This window comes from Salvelinus alpinus, chromosome 6 (assembly GCF_045679555.1).
Source record: "Salvelinus alpinus chromosome 6, SLU_Salpinus.1, whole genome shotgun sequence".
NCBI lineage: Eukaryota > Metazoa > Chordata > Actinopteri > Salmoniformes > Salmonidae > Salvelinus > Salvelinus alpinus.
Genome location: NC_092091.1, coordinates 17,388,194 through 17,406,434, shown reverse-complemented (window position 1 = coordinate 17,406,434; position 18,241 = coordinate 17,388,194). Strand labels below are relative to the sequence as shown.

The window sequence follows — 18,241 nt, the reverse complement described above, 5'->3', positions numbered from 1 at the left end:
TGACCAGAGAAAGTGAAATATTCCTCGATATGAAGAGACACAAGCCGCAAATAATAGCAATAAAAGTTTATCAACATGCATTTTATGGCCTATAAAACTGTTGAACAAAGTGTTGACAGTGCTGAATAACAACTTAAACAGGAACTTACTCATAAAACAGCTGTTTGCTGTATTCATTCAGTCTCTCTCGTCATGGTTTTGAAATCTCACATTATGAACTTTGCTGTGTGTTACGGTCTATGGCTCCAGGAAACTGTGCAGACGCAGTGATCTGAGCTATCTGATTGGCCAGCAGTAGGCCTATAGGTGCACTAGATTTGCTCTCTGGGCCTGCTGGGTAGACTGAGTTCTACCTTCAGGCTCGTGAAATCATTCAAAATGGTAACACGTTGCCTTCCCAGGACACTAGGGCTACTGAATCAAGTGCACCTACCGTCAACAGCGCACATTTTAAAATGTTTAAATAGGAACTCAAGGCTTTATCATTGGGTTTTGTACAGAAATGTTTGGTGATTGATTAGGAATGCCTTGGAGATGGACCGGTTGGTGACCACTGCTATACAGACATCTGAATATATACATCAGCTGTAATGATATGCCAGCCTTTCTAGACAAGTCACATACTTGTTTCATGTTGGGCAACGTGTATATAACAGACACTTGTGGGGTGTAAAGGATGGGGCTAATATGGCGTCTTAATCACTGTTGGTGTAGCTGTCCAGTGTAGTGAGCAACAATGCAACTCGTTGAAAGCCAGCTGATCTCGCCACAGCGTTCATGATTATGTGTCTGTCAAATGGAATTACATTATTTAATTCATCACAGGCATACAGTGTTTTAACCACTGGGTGGACATACTGTTTGAACAGCCCCTGACCCAGATCTCTTTCGCTCTCTCTCTACCCCCACTCTCCTCTTTCTCCCTCTCTGTGCTTGTCTACCGTGTGATCTCCCTCTCCGTGTTTGTGTACCGTTTGATCTCCCTCTCCGTGTTTGTGTACCGTGTGCTCTCCCTCTCCATGCTCGTGTGCTGTGTGATCTCCCTCTCCATGCTCGTGTGCTGTGTGATCTCCCTCTCCATGCTCGTGTGCTGTGTGATCTCCCTCTCCATGCTCGTGTGCTGTGTGATCTCCCTCTCCATGCTCGTGTGCTGTGTGATCTCCCTCTCCATGCTCGTGTGCTGTGTGATCTCACTCTCCATGCTCGTGTGCTGTGTGATCTCACTCTCCATGCTCGTGTGCTGTGTGATCTCCCTCTCCGTGCTGTGTGATCTCCCTCTCCGTGCTGTGTGATCTCCCCCGCCGTGATGTCTGATCTCCCTCTCCGTGCTCGTGTGATGTCCCTCTCCGTGCTCGTGTGATGTCTGATCTCCGTGCTCGTGTGATGTCTGATCTCCGTGCTCGTGTGATGTCTGATCTCCGTGCTCGTCTGATCTCCGTGCTCGTGTGATGTCCCTTTCCGTGCTCGTGTGATGTCTGATCTCCTTATCCGTGCTCGTGTGTGTGCCCTACCCTCTGTTCCCTGCTGCAGGTCTGCCAGCACCCCAATGCCAGAATGAGAGAGTGGGGGGCTGAGGCTGTGACCTCCCTCATCAAAGCTGGCCTGGCCTACAAACACAACCCCCCTCTGGCACAGAACCAGGTACTACTACTATCCCATCTCGCTCATCTTCACCCAGTAACCCAAACACAGGGAATGCTGGAACATTTCCTGTCTAGAAGTTGGAAGACTGTTACAATGCAATGGAAGGTGTTAAGATGACTAGCTATTAGTCCGCTTCACCATGCCAACCCACCCACACATAGTTGACATGTTTAGATCTTAAGGACACTCCCTGCCCTCTTTCTTTCTCTCTGTCCCCATCTCTCTCTCTCTCTCTTTCTCACGCTCTGTCAATTCCATTTTAATTTATTGGCATGGGAAACATGTTTACATTGCCAACGCAAGTGAAATAGATAATAAACAGATGTGAAATAAACAGTAAACATTGCAAAGTTTCAAAGGAATGGAGACATTTAAATAAACGTAAATAGGGATTGTATTTACAATGGTGTTTGTTCTTCACTGGTTGCCCTCTATCCCTCTGTCAGAGGCTGCAGCTCCTGTTGTTGAACCCGCTGAAGGAGCTGTCCAACGTGCTCCATGCAGACATCCGTCAGAAGCAGCTGGAGAGCGTGCTGCAGATCCTCCAGAGCCAAGGGGACAGTCTGGGGCCCGGCTGGCCCTTAGTGCTGGGCGTAATAGGGGCCATCCGCAACGACCAGGGGTGAGAGAGCGAGGGAGGGATGAAAGGATAGATGGGAAGAGCGATAACGTTGAAGCGGTGCAGAGATAATGTGCTTCTTTACTATTTTAGCAGTAGTAACACTTAAAGCGGTAATATGTTACTTTTCGGGCGACCCGACCAAATGTGAGTTAAAGATCTGTCATTCTTATTGAAAGCAAGTCTAAGAAGCTGTAGATCGGTTCTATATTTGCTATGTTTCCCGTTCTTAAGTTTTGTTTGTGTGTCTTTTAATTTTTGTTTTGTACATCAAACAGACGAAAATAAGATACTTTGTGTTCTTAAGAAGATATTTCACAGCGGTTTAGATTGTACAATGATTCTCTGCACTATGCATTGCTTGTTTTGTCACATAAAATGAAATGAGGCAATTCTTTTTTTTTTTTTAGCAGCCAGGAAGTGGCAGAGCGATTTCTGCGTAGTGCACCTTTAATTGATCTCGCCTGCTGTATTTCCTCCTGTCCCCCAGAGAGTCATTGATCCGAACAGCATTCCAGTGCCTGCAGTTGGTGGTGACTGACTTCCTCCCCACCATGCCTTGCGCGTGCCTCCAGATCGTAGTGGACGTAGCCGGCAGCTTCGGTCTCCAGAACCAGGAGCTCAACATCAGCCTCACCTCCATAGGACTCCTGGTGAGACTGAACACACCATGATTAACACTAGCCCTAACTCAACATCAGCCTCCCCTCCATAGGACTCCTGGTGAGACTGAACACACCATGATTAACACTAGCCCTAACTCAACATCAGCCTCCCCTCCATAGGACTCCTGGTGAGACTGAACACACCATGATTAACACTAGCCCTAACTTAACATCAGCCTCCCCTCAATAGGACTCCTGGTGAGACTGAACACACCATGATTAACACTAGCCCTATCTTAACATCAGCCTCCCCTCCATAGGACTCCTGGTGAGACTGAACACACCATGATTAACACTAGCCCTAACTTAACATCAGCCTCCCCTCAATAGGACTCCTGGTGAGACTGAACACACCATGATTAACACTAGCCCTATCTTAACATCAGCCTCCCCTCCATAGGACTCCTGGTGAGACTGAACACACCATGACTAACACTAGCCCTAACTTAACATCAGCCTCCCCTCAATAGGACTCCTGGTACGACCGCAGTATGTGGCATATATTGTTTTATATCCTATATAGTATTGAGCTTGTTGATACTGTTATAATTGCTGTTGCGTTCCCCCAAGGTATTACCTTTCTAGTATTTAAACAATGATTTTTGAAAGTGACTGTCTGTGCTAGTGATTTTAGTCAACGTCTCTCCCTCCCCCTGTTTTCCCCCACAGTGGAACATCTCTGACTACTTCTTCCAGAGGGGCGAGGCCATCACCCAGGATCTAGAGAGGGAGGAGACCGCGCTGCAGAAGCAGGCTCAGGAGAAGGGCGAGCCCCTGAACAGGCCCTTTCACCCGGCCCCTCCCTTCGACTGCCTGTGGCTGTGTCTATACGCCAAGCTGGGCCAGCTGTGTGTGGACCCCCGGCCCGCCGTCAGGAAGAGCGCCGGTCAGACCATGTTCTCCACCATCGCTGCCCACGGCACCCTACTGCAGCAGTCCACCTGGCACATCGTCGTCTGGAAGGTACCGTCTAGTCACTAACAGTAATCACATGAATGATGCATGGCTGTAGACTCCTATGGCATACTGGAAGCTATTCAAACGTTCAGTCACTGGCCGTCGTCTATCAAGGAAACATGCGGTCAAATAGGATTGTCCTTTTGGGATCTGTCAATTTGAACCTGATCATACGTGATTAAGTCCTGCTGCTAATACTTGAAACCACCCAGTATGATTTTAACAACCTTATTGGTCATCTGCCCTCTGGCGGTCAATAAAACCAGGTTCTGTTCCACCTGCTGGACTGTGTGAGGAAGTCTTCCACTACGGCCGATAAGGAAAAGATTGAGTCGGGGGGCGGGAACATCCTCATCCACCACTCACGGGACACAGCTGAGAAACAGTGGGCGGAGACCTGGGTGCTGACGCTGGCAGGGGTGGCTCGTATCTTCAACACCAGGAGATACCTCCTGCAGCAGCTAGGTGTGTGTGTCCCTGTCTGTGTGTGGTCACTTGTTTTTATTTCAAGCTTTTTTCATTCACTCTTATGTCTACACTCAATGACAGGAGGAGGAAGATTAATGATTTATGGACAGTGCTCCTCCTCCTCATTTCCCTGTCCCCACGCATATGCAAAATACTAATTTAATGAATAGGCCCCAATATTTTCCTCTTCTTACCTGGTTCTGTGTCCACTCCACAGGTGACTTCTTCAAGGCGTGGGAGGTTCTGTTGGACCACATCCAGTCTGCTGCCCTCAGTAAGAACAGCGAGGTCTCCCTGGCCGCGCTCAAGTCCTTCCAGGAGATCCTCCAGATCGCCACACCCGTCAAGGACTCCGCAATGCCCACCGACGCTCTGGCTGCCATGGGTGTTTCCCCCGTCCTCATCGACCCCCTCAGCGCCCCGGGCCCCGGCAGACCCCTGCTGCGCTCCGACTCGATGCTGGAGAGGCTGACGAGCTACAACGGCGCCGAACTCCAGGCCCCTCCACCAGGGGAGGAATCGGCACTGGAGGATGCGGCGCTGTGGTGGTCGGCGTGGAACACCTGGTACCGGACAGGCACAGACAGCACGAGGCCCCCTAGTGGTGGGACGGGGACAGACAGACCCTCCTTCGTCCCCAGCCAGCCCTTCCTGACAGCGTTAGTCCAGATCTTCCCTGCCCTCTACCAGCACATAAAGACTGGCTTCAGCATGGAGGACCTGAGGAAACTGGGGGTGATCCTCCACGGGGCCGTGTCCATACCCATCAGTAGTGACGCCTCGCCCTTCATCCTGCCCTCTTACACCGAGGCTGTCCTCACCAGCCTGCAGGAGGCCGTTCTCACCGCGCTCGACGTGCTGCAGAAGGTGGGTGGGCCGCAGCACAAAAATTATAACATTTTTAAAGCGAAAGCTAATCCGCACACACACACACTGTTAAATGCTCTCAGTTCCCTTTTTATTAGATGGACAAGGTTGCTATTCCTTTGTTGTCCTCTGTTATGGAAACTAGCACATTGATTTAAAGGGTCATTGTTCCTTTTCTCCTGACCTACTAATGGAACAGTATGTGACTGTGTAGTATAACCTTGTTTAAACTGATGGGTGTCAGTAGTGAGTGAGGTTCCCTGGTTCTAGTGAGGTCAGTAGTGAGTGAGGTTCCCTGGTTCTAGTGAGGTCAGTAGTGAATGAGGTTCCCTGGTTCTAGTGAGGTCAGTAGTGAGTGAGGTTCCCTGGTTCTAGTGAGGTCAGTAGTGAATGAGGTTCCCTGGTTCTAGTGAGGCCAGTAGTGAGTGAGGTTCCCTGGTTCTAGTGATGTCAGTAGTGAGTGAGGTTCCCTGGTTCTAGTGAGTGAGGTTCTAGTGAGGGCAGTAGTGAGTGAGGTTACTGTCTCTCTGTCTGCAGGCCATCTGTGTGGGCCCAGAGAACCTGCAGGTCATGTACCCAGCCGTCTTTGAACAGCTGCTCCTCTTCGTCGAGTTCTCCTGCAAACCCCCCCAGTACGGCAAGCTGGAAACCAAACATGTGGCCAACGCTAAATACAACCAGGTAACGAATCACAATCTATCTCTCTGCCGTTGTCTTTCTCTGACGCTTTGTGTGCAAGTCTCTCTCTCTCTCTCTCGCTCTCGCTTTCGCTCTCTCTCGATACCTCAGATATTTTCCATTGAAGGAATGTTGAAACATTTTCTATCCCAGTCGTCCGTTTCTTTCCAGGCTTTCTGAAAATGGTCCCCCCCCCCCCCCCGTCTCGTGACATTAATTAAGCCCCTCCCCTTTATTTTGTCTGGTCCTCATTTGCCCTGCCCCCATTGTTCAAATCAAAAGACACACAGCTAGGTCTTATAAACCGTATCAGCAGCCATAAACGATCTCTTCTTTCTCTCTCTCTCATTCCCACCAGCACGCTAGCCCCTCAGGCTGGCAGCACGCTAGCCCCTCAGGCTGGCAGCACGCTAGCCCCTGACATTTTTCCGGCTTTCGGCAGCTTTTTATTTTAATTTATTTTAAATTACCTTTTATTTAAAGTCAGTTAAGAACAAATTCTTATTTTCAATGACGGCCTAGGAACAGTAGGTTAACTGCCTTGTTCAGGGGCAGAACGACAGATTTTTACCTTGTCAGCTCGGGGATTCGATCTTGCAACCTTCCGGTTACTAGTCCAACACTCTAACCGCCAGGATAGCTGCCCAAGTTCATCATTATTCCCTTTTCTCAGAATGAAGGACAAGTGAGATTCACTTAACTCGTACAACCCTTTTTTTAAAGTAGGCTATTGGATGATACCTGCTTTGTTCACACTGAGTTCAGAACAGAAGGGAATCTTTAAAACAAAGCTAGGATCTCATCTCAGTGTTATCCTCACTTATTTGTTTTCTCACACTTACAAAAAAAAGCCTGTCAAACGGTCTGGTCTTTGATGACATCATCTGGTGTAGCAGCTGCTGTGCCTATCAGGGGAGATGCAGTATGTTGTATTGATGAGTGGTTTTGATTTCATGGTGGTGGCTGAATCAGCTATGCTAATTAACGCTATCGCTACTCTCACCAGTAAAAGCTCCAAGTCTGTCTGTCACTTGACCTGTCAGTCATTCATATTGTCAGTCAGTTTGTTGTTCAATCAAACCGTTAAGAAACATGATTGCCACTGTCAGTCAATTGGTCAGTGGCGACAAGTTGGTATAATAACACCAGGCACCAGCAAACAAGTTAACTCCAACCTTCTTCTCGTTGTTTTTGTGTCGTACTATCCATCTACTCACTGGATCAACCTTTAGATCCAGCTGTTTGCACCGGTGAGTTCCACCTCCCCCCTTCAGCCCCCTTTAGTACTGTACTGTACTCAGCTGTGTATTACTGCTCAATGGTCCCATCACTACTACAGTAGATGAGGCATTTCACCCACCGCATGCTTGGTAAGACGTTGTCTACATCATCACTCACTCCATGTTACCTACCCCTATCTGTTCTGTCCGTCACTAACCAGTCCCTCCAGGATTTCGCTTGGATTTTTTGTGAAATTTGCAGGCCCAAATTCTTGATTTTGCTGCTGCAATTCAGACATTTTGCATGGCGAATATGCAAGGATTTTTTTGTCCGATTCGTCGCAACAATTCTGTCAACGAGTTTGTTGACGTGTGAGTTGATTGAACCATATTATGCGGTAAATGTCAGGTGAATTGTTGAAATTGCGAGCCCTCTTTGTGTTCTGTGGTCATGGATCAGTTCTATGTGATAATATTGCGATGGTTTGACTGTTTTATGCGGAAATAGTGCGACGATTGGTCAAATCTTCAAGCCCTCTAATAATATGCTGGGAATTATTGATTTAGCTAAAAGAAAATGATCACGGAATCCTGAAGAGGCTGACTAACCAGTGGATATGCCTCTCTCTGAATCTACTACCTACCTGTCAAGTCCCATCCTCCTATCACTTCTCTTACTGACTGTTTTAGTGTCGTGCTGTCCATATTTGCACATGTACAGTATTTCTACTACAAGTTATATGGTGCTTTGCTCCTGTTAGTATTTGAATGGAGGGATGTTTTCAGCTTTAGATAACCTCTCTCTCTCTCTGTACAGGCAGAATGGGTTGCCTTAAACTACGTGCCCTTTGCTGAGAGGTCCCTGGAGGTGGTGGTGGACCTCTACCACAAAACAGCCTGTCACAAAGCTGTCATCAACGAGAAAGTCCTACAGAACATCATCAAGGTGCTGTCTCCAACATCACCAAGACATGTTATTTTGTTTCTAAGTGTTCATATAAAAGGAGTTGCTCGGAAACTGGAACTCCTAGTGCTGGTTCTGGTTGAAACTACTACTCCCTAATTTCAAATGTCAACGCCATTCTAAAAAATCTTTCATATCTCCCATTAGTCTATCATACTCCAGTGACTAGTGTTTCTGTCATAAATGAGCTGCTCTTTGTCATGAGAAACAACATCTCTTTACAAAGCTGTCAGGTTTTCCTCTATTGTTTCCTGTGGGTCAATGACATACCAAGTTGTTTCCCAACAAGCCCTGGTCTGGTGTGTGTGAGACGATCTGACTCCCATTATCTTCTTAAAGCAACTCCCAGAACCAGGACTACTACTCTGCTACGACCTCATTAGAGAGTTTTTCTATGGATAGGTTCAAACCAACCCTCCTCTCCCTCTCCTGAGAACAGAGGTCATAGCCATAAAATCCTAACCTTTGGGAGGCCAGCTGTGTATGGAAAGAGGGAGCCGTTTGTCACAAAGACAGTCTGTTTCTGTTCCGTTGCTCATTCTTTCCCTGGTTTTGAGACTAAAATGCATAGACATCGATGGCTCAAGACATCATTGTTTAGATGTGTCTGTGATTGATGTTATACCTACAGGTCTCTGCGTCATTAGTGAGTCACACACACACAAGACCATCAGGAATACTTTTTTTCCCTCCTGCGCTAGCAGATCGAGCACCAGGCAAGTTGAAGACTCCCATTGTGTTTCCAACGCCGCTTCCCCTCTCGTTACACAGAATATGCTACACATTATCTCAATCACACTACATCTAAATATGAACCGTTGTGATCTTCATTTCCCCGTTACCCTTTCTCCTTTCCCCCATAGATCCTGAGGAAATAGCCTGGAAGTCGAGCCTAAGTGTTAGCTAATCCACTAGCAGACCGGTCAACCAGGCTGGTCCATTCATTGAAGACTCCCATTGTGTTCCAACCCCACTCTTTCTCTCCTTCCTCCATAGACCCTGCGGATGCCCCTGGGCCTAAAGTATGGGTGTCCGTCAGAGAGCACGTGGAAGCTAGCTGTGTCATCCCTGCTGAAGGTGCTATCCACCGGGCTGCCCGTGGCACGTCAGCACGCCTCCTCTGGGAAGTTTGACACTATGTGGCCAGAGCTGTCCAATGCCTTCGAAGACTTCCTTTTCACCAAAAGGTAGGTACACCCTTTCTCAGACAGTTCATAAAAAATATGCGGAGCGATTTCTACATATTGCACCTTAAAATGTAATGTTTTTTTTAATTTATTTTTTTGACGCACCTGAATGTTCCTCAGATTCTGGGAAACAGGCATTGATTCAGTATTGACACTGGATGGAGGACTGGGTCTTGATTAGCCATAAGGCAGTAGCTCATTAATTGCGTTTCTGTTCTACAGCACACCTCCAGACAATGTGTCCATCCAGGAGTTCCAGAAGAATGAAGCCATTGACGTTGAGGTAAAAACCTGACCGACTGACCACACTTAAACCAATCTTTGAATTGTATTACTGCCTTTATACCTGCCAATCTCTGAGGTCTGTGTGTGTCCTCTCTCTGTAGGTGGTGCAGTTGATCAGCACAGAGATCTTGCCGTTTGCCATCTTCATCCCCAAAGACTTTGTTGGCCAGATTATGGCCATGCTTAATAAAGGATCCATTCACTCACAGTCCTCCTCATTCACAGGTAAGGAAAGAACACCAACTCTTATTCCAGTCCCTTTTGCTCTTCCCCTAACGATATGTTAACATAGTCCATACACTTCTGTTGGTCACAATGTATAATTTCAATCATTTGGATTTTCCTTTTATTAATGAATCTATAATATATAATGTTGGTTAAGGGTTTGTAAGTAAGCATTTCACGGTAAGGTCTACACCTGTTGTATTCGGCGCATGTGACAAATACAATTTTATTTGATCAAAAACACCGAAAAAACTGTTTTCTAGCATCACCTCTGAAACCAAATATTTGTTATGTACGTTTCTCATTCTAGTTATTTAGTAGATGCTCTTATATCACAGTGACTAACAATAAGGGCATTCAAATAGGTATGACAACCACATATCACAATCTTTGCAAATACAACCATATTTCCCTCCACAGAGGCAGAGGTAGACGTGCGGATGCGGGAGGAGTTCTCCAAAGTGTGTTTTGAGACGCTGCTCCAGTTCTCTTTCAGTAACAAGGTGTCAACGCCCCAGGAAGGCTACATCTCTCGCATGGCCCTCTCCGTGCTCCTCAAGAGGTCCCAGGACGTGTTGAGGCGCTATGTGGACGATGAGAGGCTGAGTGGACGCTGCCCACTGCCCAGGTGAGTCCACTTACATCACTAAAATGATTTCTAGAACAGGGATGGTGAGACCACGACCCCTGTAGTAGACGCACCAAAACGCAGCATATTTAGCGCTTTTATGCACATTTTTACACAATTTGCATTCAACATTAACAAGAGAGTGCTTACACTGGTAAGTGTGGCATCAGTTTCTCCATCCATATTCCTCTAGTATCTCATCATTTTTCTTCCCCCTAGTCTCTCTCGTCCTTTCTCTTCCCTCCTTTCTCTTTCGTTCTCTTGGTATTCATATAGTGCCTTCGGAAAGTATTCAGACCCCTTGACTTTTTCCACGTTTTGTTACATTACAGCCTTATTCTAAAATGGAATAAATATTTTTTTCCCCTCATCAATCTACACACACTACCTCATAATGACAAAGCAAAAACAGTGTTTTTTAGAAATGTTTGCTGTTTATTTTATCACATTTACATAAGTATTCAAACCCTTTATTCAGTATTTTGTTGAAGCACCTTTGGCAGCAATTACAGCCTCAGGTCTTCTTGGGTATGACACGACAAGCTTGGCACACCTGTATTTGGAGATTTTCTCCCATTCTCTGCAGATTCTCTCAAGCTCTGTCAGGTTGGATGGGGAGCGTTGCTGCACAGCTATTTTCAGGTCTCTCCAGAGATGTTCGATTGGGTTCAAGTCCGGCCTCTTGCTGGTATCACGCAAGGACATTCAGAGACTTGTCCCAAAGCCACTCCAGCATTGTCTTGGCTGTGTGCTTAGGGTCGTTGTCCTATTGGAAGGTGAACGTTCACCCCAGTCTGAGGTCCTGAGTGCTCTGGAGCAGGTTTATATCAAGGATCTCTCTGTACTTTGCTCTGTTGACCTTTGCCTCAATCCTGACTAGTCTCTCAGTCCCTGCTGCTGAAAAACACCCCCACAGCATGATGCTGCCACCACCATGCTTCACCATAGGGATGATGCCAGGTTCCCTCCAGACATGACGCTTGGAGTTCAGGCCAAAGAGTTTAATCTTGGTTTTCTCAGACCAGGGAATCTTGTTTCTCATGGTTTGAGAGTCTTTCGGTGCCTTTTGGCAAACGCCAAACTGGCTGTTATGTGCCTTTTATTGAGGAGTGGCTTCCGTCTGGCCACTCTACCATAAAGTGCTGCAGAGATGGTTGTCCTTCTGGAAGGTTCTCCCATCTCCACAGAGGAACTCTAGAGCTCTGTCAGTGACCATCGGGTTCTTGGTCACCTCCCTGACCGAGGCCCTTCTCCCCCGATTGCTCAGTTTGGCCGGGTGGCCAGCTCTAGGAAGAGGTGGTTCCAAACTTCTTCCATTTAAGAATGATGGAGGCCACTTTGTTCTTGGGGACCTTCAATGCTGCAGACATTTTTTGGTAGCCTTCCCCAGATCTGTGCCTTGACACAATCCTGTCTCGGAGCTCTACGGACAATTCCTTTGACCTCATGGCTTGGTTTTTGCCCTGACATGCACTGTCAACTGTGGGAGCTTATATAGATAGGTGTGTGCCTTTCCAAGTCATGTCCAATCAATTGAATTTACCACAGGTGGACTCCAAGTTGTAGAAACATCTCAAGGATGATCAATGGAAACAGGATGCACCTGAGCTCAATTTCAATTCTCATAACAAAGGGTTTGAATACTTATATACATGGTATTTGTTTTTTTTGTTTTTAATACTTTTGCAAAAATGTCTAAACCTGTTTTTGCTTTGACATTGAGGTATTGTGGGCAGATTGCTGAGTTTTTTTAAATTAAATGTTTTATCCATTTTAGTGTAAGGTTATAACGTAACAAAATGTGGAAAATGTCAAGGGGTCTGAATACTTTCCTATGGCACTGTACCTCCCTGGTAGGTGTACTGTCATCCTAGAATGTGTTCTGTGTTTGTTTACCATGGCGGCATAGTGTAACAGTCTTTTCACTGTCTTCCATAGTGGACAGAGGATGAAGCTTGATTGCCAACTTCTCAGGTTATTAGCATAATTACATTTGCATCCTTCAGATACACTCTTTTTTCAAACTGCTCCTGTTCCTTTTCTATGTGTGTTTTTCTCTATTACCTGAGCGAATTCCACACTGACTGATACAAATTATATACAGTGAGTATACAAAACATTAGGAATACCTGCTCTTTCCATGACATAGACTGACCAGGTGAGTCCAGGTGAAAGCTATGATCCCTTATTGATGTCAATCCACTTCAGTCAGTGTAAATGAAGGGGAGGATACAGGTTACATTTTTAATACTTGAGACATGGATTGTGTATGTGTGCCATTCAGAGGGTGAATGGGCAAGACAAAATATTTAAGTGTCTTTGAAGAGTGTATGGTAGTAGGTGCCAGGCGCACCGGTGTGTGTCAAGAACTGCAACACTGCCTGGATTTTCACGCTCAACAGTTTTCCGTATGAATCAAGAATGGTCCACCACACAAAGGACATCCAGCCAACTTGACACAACTGTGGGAAGCGTTGGAGTCAACATGGGCCAGCATCCCTGTGGAACGCTTTCGACACCTTGTAGAGTCCATTCCCCGACGAATTGAGGCTGTTCTGTGGGCAAAAGGGGAGGGTGTAACTCAATATTAGGAAGGTATTCGGTATACTCAGTGTATATATTCATGCCTCCAGCTGAAAAAAGGGGTTTTCATTATTTATTTATTTTCTATGATTTGTTTGTGAAGATTTGAAGGTTGGTACTCATTGTATGTCCCCTTGTTTGGTTCTTTTTTTATGCAGTACATGAATATGTGAGTATAATTATTCCATTCCTTTTATTTTATATTTAGGCAACAAGTGACGGAAATCATCTTTGTCTTAAAAGCTATCAGCACTTTGATGGACTCACTTAAAAAGACCCAGCCGGAAAACGGTGAGTAGAAATAAACTACTTAGGAAACACACTGACACTTATTTGACTATATCAAGCCAGGTTTCCATCCAATAGGCGACAGATCTTCATGCGAATATTCCAAAATCTGCATAAAAACATATGCGCATTTTCCCCCAACTTGTTCATATCAAATTTTAAACAACAGGTGTAGACTAACAGTGACATGCTTACTTACAGGCCCTTCCCAACAATGGAGGGAGAAAGAAAATATGGAAATAGAAAAATAAAATGCGTAATAATAAATCCACAATCCACTATAAATGGGCTATATACACGGGTTACCAGTACCAAGTCAATGTGCGGTGGTACAATGTGACTGAGGTAGATATGCACATAACTAGGAATAAAGTGACTAGGCAACATGATAGATAATAAACAGTAGCAGCAGCGTATGTGATGAGGCAAAAAAAGTTAACTATTTAACTAAATACTACTTTTTGAGGATCTGAGGGCCAAATCATTTGTCTCCTGAGGGTGAAGAGGTGTTATCGTGCCCTCTTTACAATTGTGTTGGTGGGTATAGACCATGATAGATCCTTAAGCCGTCAGCATGCTTCAGTTCGGCTGGCGCCTAGCCAAACTTGGCTAACCGAACCGAATGAGTGTGTTTGCATGCTTCCTTAAAAGACCTTCGGTTGAAAAATAAGACAAAAGCGGCAATAGTACTGTTTGTCCATTTTGAGACCCCGTAGTCAGAATTAATCTAAGATAGCGCAAGAAATCTGTCATTACAACTACCTATATAAGATGTTTGAAGTGTTTTTCAATTAAAACATTTGCATGAAAATTAGTCGTCTCTTTGAATGACAGACTGATCAACAGTATGGATTCTTCACTAATCATCGACGATGGGGTGTAGACTTCGGCTCCGAACTTCGGCTTGTCTCCAGAAAAAATGTTGTGTGCTCGAACAGCCGAAAAAACCCTCACCGAAGTACAAAACGAATGAAAAAACATCACAAAATGTCGTCATAATATACAGTGCATTTGGAAAGAATTCAGACCCCTTCCCTATTTCCACATTTTGTTACGTAACAGCCTTATTCTAAAATTGATTAAATAAATGTTTTTCCTCATTAATCAACACACAATACCCCATAATGACAAGCGGAAAACATGTTTTTAGAAATTTTTGCAAATGTATAAAAAAAAAATTAAACATATCTTTACATAAGTATTCAAACCCTTTGCTATGAGACTCGGAAATTTAGCTCAGTGCATCCTGTTTCCATTGATCATCCTTGAGATATTTCTACAACTTGATTGGAGTCCACTTGTGGTAAATTCAATTGATTGGACATGATTTGGAAAGAGATTAATAGAGATTAGAGATTGTCATCTGTGGAACTATTGGAGTGGGTCCAGGGTTTCTGGGATGATGGTGTTGATGTGAGCCATAACCAGCCTTTCAAAGCATTTAATGGCTACAGATGTGAGTGCTATGGGGCAATAACCTGTCTAAATGACTATCTTGCCGTTCTTGGGCACAGGGACTATGGTGGTCTGATTGAAACGTGTAGGTATTAGACTGGTTCAGAGAGAGGTTGGAAATGTCAGTGAAGAAACTTTCCAGCTGGTCAGCGCATGCTCCGAGTACTCGTCCTGTTAATCCGGCTGGGTTTCCCTTTGTAATCCTTAATAGTTTGCAAGCCCTACCACATCCGACAAGCGCCAAGAGCCGGTGTAGTAGGATTCGATCTTAGTCCTGTGTTGACGCTTTGCCTGTTTGATGGCTCGTCGGAGGACGTAGCAGGATTTCTTATAAGCGTCTGGATTAGTGTCACGCTCCTTGAAAGTGTCAGCTCTCGCCTGCAGTGCAGATGTTACCAATAATCCATGGCTTCTGGTTGGTATATGTGGTAAACTCCTCAATGCCTTCGGATGAATCCGGAACATATTCCAGTCGGTGCTAGCGAAACAGTACTGTAGTTTAGCATTCACTTCATCGGACCACTTCCGTACTGGGCGCATCACTGGTACTTTCTGTTTGAGTTTTTGCATGTTAGCTTTGTATGTGTTTCTGTGTGTGGAGTAAAGGTGATTTGGAGTAAAATATGTCACCTGTGCCTCTAGTTGCGCAGGTGACAGGCTGGTAGAAATTAAGTCAAATGGATTTCAGTTTCCCTGCATTAAAATCGCCGGCCACTAGGAGCGCCGCCTCTGGATCAGCATTTTCTTGTTTGCTTATGGCCCTATACAGCATGTTAACTGCGGTCTTAGTGCTAGTATCGGTTTGTGGTAGTAAATAGACAGCTACAAAAAATAGTAAATAGTATGGTCTACAGTTTAGCATGAGGTATTCTCATGAGTCTCAAGACTTCCTTAATATTAGAGATTGCGCACTAGCTGCTGTTAAGACACCCCTGCCCCTTGAGCTTACTCGACGCTGCCGTTCTGTCTTGCTGATGCATAGAAAGCCCAGCTAGATGTATATTGTCCTTGTTCAACCACAACTCTGAGAAACATAGGATATTACAGTTCTTATGTTGCTGATAAAATTCTGTGCGTGATGACGGAATGCACATAAAAACACTTTTGCAGTTAAATTCCCATGTACCGACTAAAGAATACAAGTTAAATGGGTTTCCATCACATGTTCAACTCTACTGATGGTTTGTAAAAATGAAATTGTTATATAGGTAATGTGCCCACTCTGGTCTTGGCGTATGTACACTAGCCAACAGCTGGCAGATACAGTGTGGGTAGGTTTGCCTACATGATGAGATTATTATGGACAGAAGAGGGAGATTATTTTAATTTATCAAACGGCAGCCAAGCATCGATGATCATGTCACCAGAATAAGACCCTCGATATTTATTGGAAAGGAGCATTAATCTCATCACTGTGCACTTTTACCACACGTTGAAGTTCATCATACCTTATTTAATCTGTAGCCTAATAAACTGCATGCTTTCCTGAGTCGTAGTCGGAGGACCACACACGATGTCATCGCGTGACTTCCAAGTTTACTTTCCATATGATGGTTATTATATAAATATTTGCGGATAAAGATGTTTCCACCACCATTTTTTCACATAATTAATTTTACAGACACATAAAGATCCCGCCTTGTCTAGCGTATTTAGTTTTGTTGACATTTGGAAAGTTTGCCTGTCGTGAAATGTTTTATCCAAAATGTACCTTAATCACCATAATAAGGTTGGATGGAAACCTGGTTTCAGTCATTATTAATTTGTGTCACAGTACAATGGGGAATGTTTGCAAATGAAATTTATATCTGAAGAGATTTGTATGTACCCTGTTAGGTCAATTTACAATGTTTGATTTTTGGAGGCAAAAGTAAGGCATTCAAAGTGCCCTTGAGGTTGTTTATAACCTCATTTATCCAGACAAAAAGTCATTTATATTTCCCTCTGGCTTTCCATAAAAATAATGATTTATTTAATTGCTTTCTCTCTCACATCTGTCTCTGTGGCTCTCTCCTTTTCCTCTCCCTTCCTTCTCCCTCTGCGTCTTCCTCCCTTTCCTCTTCTCCTCTGCCCTCCTCTTCTCTTCTCACTCCTCTGTCCACCTTCCTCTCCTCTGCCCTCCTTCCTTTCCTCTGCCCTCCTTCCTTTCCTATCCCCACATTGCATCTCTTCTGCCTTTCTCTTTCCCCACCGCATTCCATGCCATCCCATGGTGTGTGTGTGTGTGTGTGTCCTACAGTGGATGGGACCACGTGGGCCCAGGTCATTGCACTGTACCCTACCCTGGTGGAGTGCATCACCTGCTCCTCCTCTGAGGTCAGCTCAGCACTGAAGGAGGCCATGGGGCCCTTCAAAGACTTTATGCAGCCCCCTGTCTCCAGAGTACAAAACGGAGAGTCCTGACTGTTCCAACCCCTTTTTATAATGAAGGAATTCATAATGAATGTGTCCTCCTGAGACCCAAACACACACTTCTTCACACAAGTGGATGGACGGATAGACGGACGGTCTCTTTTACTTCATATGAGCCCATCTAACAGACAGTAACCAGTGGCAACTGAGCTCCCCCGGCGACTGCTCGGTCCTCAACGAGAACTCTGACCTGCTACACACGACATCATCAATGTATGCTTCTAATACACGCTGGTTGATACCACCTCCCATTCTCATTCTGACTGGCTGGACTTGTGTATTAACTGCTACAGTAAAACAATTGCAGTGTTTTCTTTTGGGTTTTCGTTTGTTTTATTTTGATTTCTTGAATAGAGTCGATGTACAGTGTGTGGTTAGTGTTGATGTAATTAAGAAAAAACTAAAAGTACTGGGGCTATATGGACCTTTAAAAAGATTGAGAGGGGGAAAGATGAGATTACCTTTTGTGAAGTTTTTAACATCTAGGATTTTATTACAAATCTTACTGTAACATTCCATGTCATATTTTAGCTGACCTGAGAAGGGTACTTGTCTGTATAAAATAAATGGGAGAGTTCTACAAACAATTAAATGATTTCTGTGTGTGCCTCGGTGATGTCCTGTCCTTAACCCTGTAATTGACTTGTATGTCGCTCTGTGTCATTTTCTTAAGCATCTGAGATTGTGGCAGAGCTTGCTGACTTGAGTGTAGAAAACACATTTCCCACAATCCTAAACAACTAACCTCCTGAATGGCATTTCCTGAAAAATTATATCAGAGGAATTCTGATGAATGGGTGAGTGTCATGGCCATAGAATATTAGAAGGTCAGGGAGTTGGTCAACCATGGTTTGCCAGTGTTGTGATAGGATATTGTGTAAAATGATGAATATGAAAAATATATCTGCACTGTATGTTTGTTAGCTAGCTAGTCAGACAGTTTTAGAGGAATGATTCCATAATTAGAAATATTAACTGCCAATATGCCTACATTCCATTCAAACAATGCTGTCAATCTACAGCCATACACTGGCTCAAATCAGTTGGTGATAGGACTTAGACAAGTTGTAAATGCAACGAGTACTGATATTGTATC

The 18,241-nt window shown here is 44.8% G+C and overlaps 1 protein-coding gene across 4 annotated transcripts in view; it reads left to right on the top strand.

Moving 5' to 3' along the window:
- Nucleotides 1-17,740, top strand: part of LOC139578267 (protein MON2 homolog) — a 52,204-nt gene extending 34,464 nt beyond the window's left edge. For 2 of the 4 annotated variants that reach the window (XM_071405659.1, XM_071405658.1), the window contains 16 exons: nt 1,531-1,641; nt 2,091-2,266; nt 2,754-2,916; nt 3,598-3,891; nt 4,152-4,350; nt 4,571-5,220; nt 5,758-5,901; nt 7,131-7,148; nt 7,936-8,064; nt 9,079-9,269; nt 9,492-9,552; nt 9,656-9,779; nt 10,200-10,407; nt 12,346-12,381; nt 13,199-13,281; nt 16,973-17,740. In XM_071405659.1, the coding sequence (XP_071261760.1) occupies nt 1,531-1,641; nt 2,091-2,266; nt 2,754-2,916; nt 3,598-3,891; nt 4,152-4,350; nt 4,571-5,220; nt 5,758-5,901; nt 7,131-7,148; nt 7,936-8,064; nt 9,079-9,269; nt 9,492-9,552; nt 9,656-9,779; nt 10,200-10,407; nt 12,346-12,381; nt 13,199-13,281; nt 16,973-17,136 (2,751 nt within the window). In that variant the 3' untranslated portion in view covers nt 17,137-17,740. The remainder of the gene's footprint in view (nt 1-1,530; nt 1,642-2,090; nt 2,267-2,753; nt 2,917-3,597; nt 3,892-4,151; nt 4,351-4,570; nt 5,221-5,757; nt 5,902-7,130; nt 7,149-7,935; nt 8,065-9,078; nt 9,270-9,491; nt 9,553-9,655; nt 9,780-10,199; nt 10,408-12,345; nt 12,382-13,198; nt 13,282-16,972) is intronic. The other 2 variants (XM_071405660.1, XM_071405661.1) reach the window with 2 other exon arrangements.
- Nucleotides 17,741-18,241: the final 501 nt, after the last annotated feature.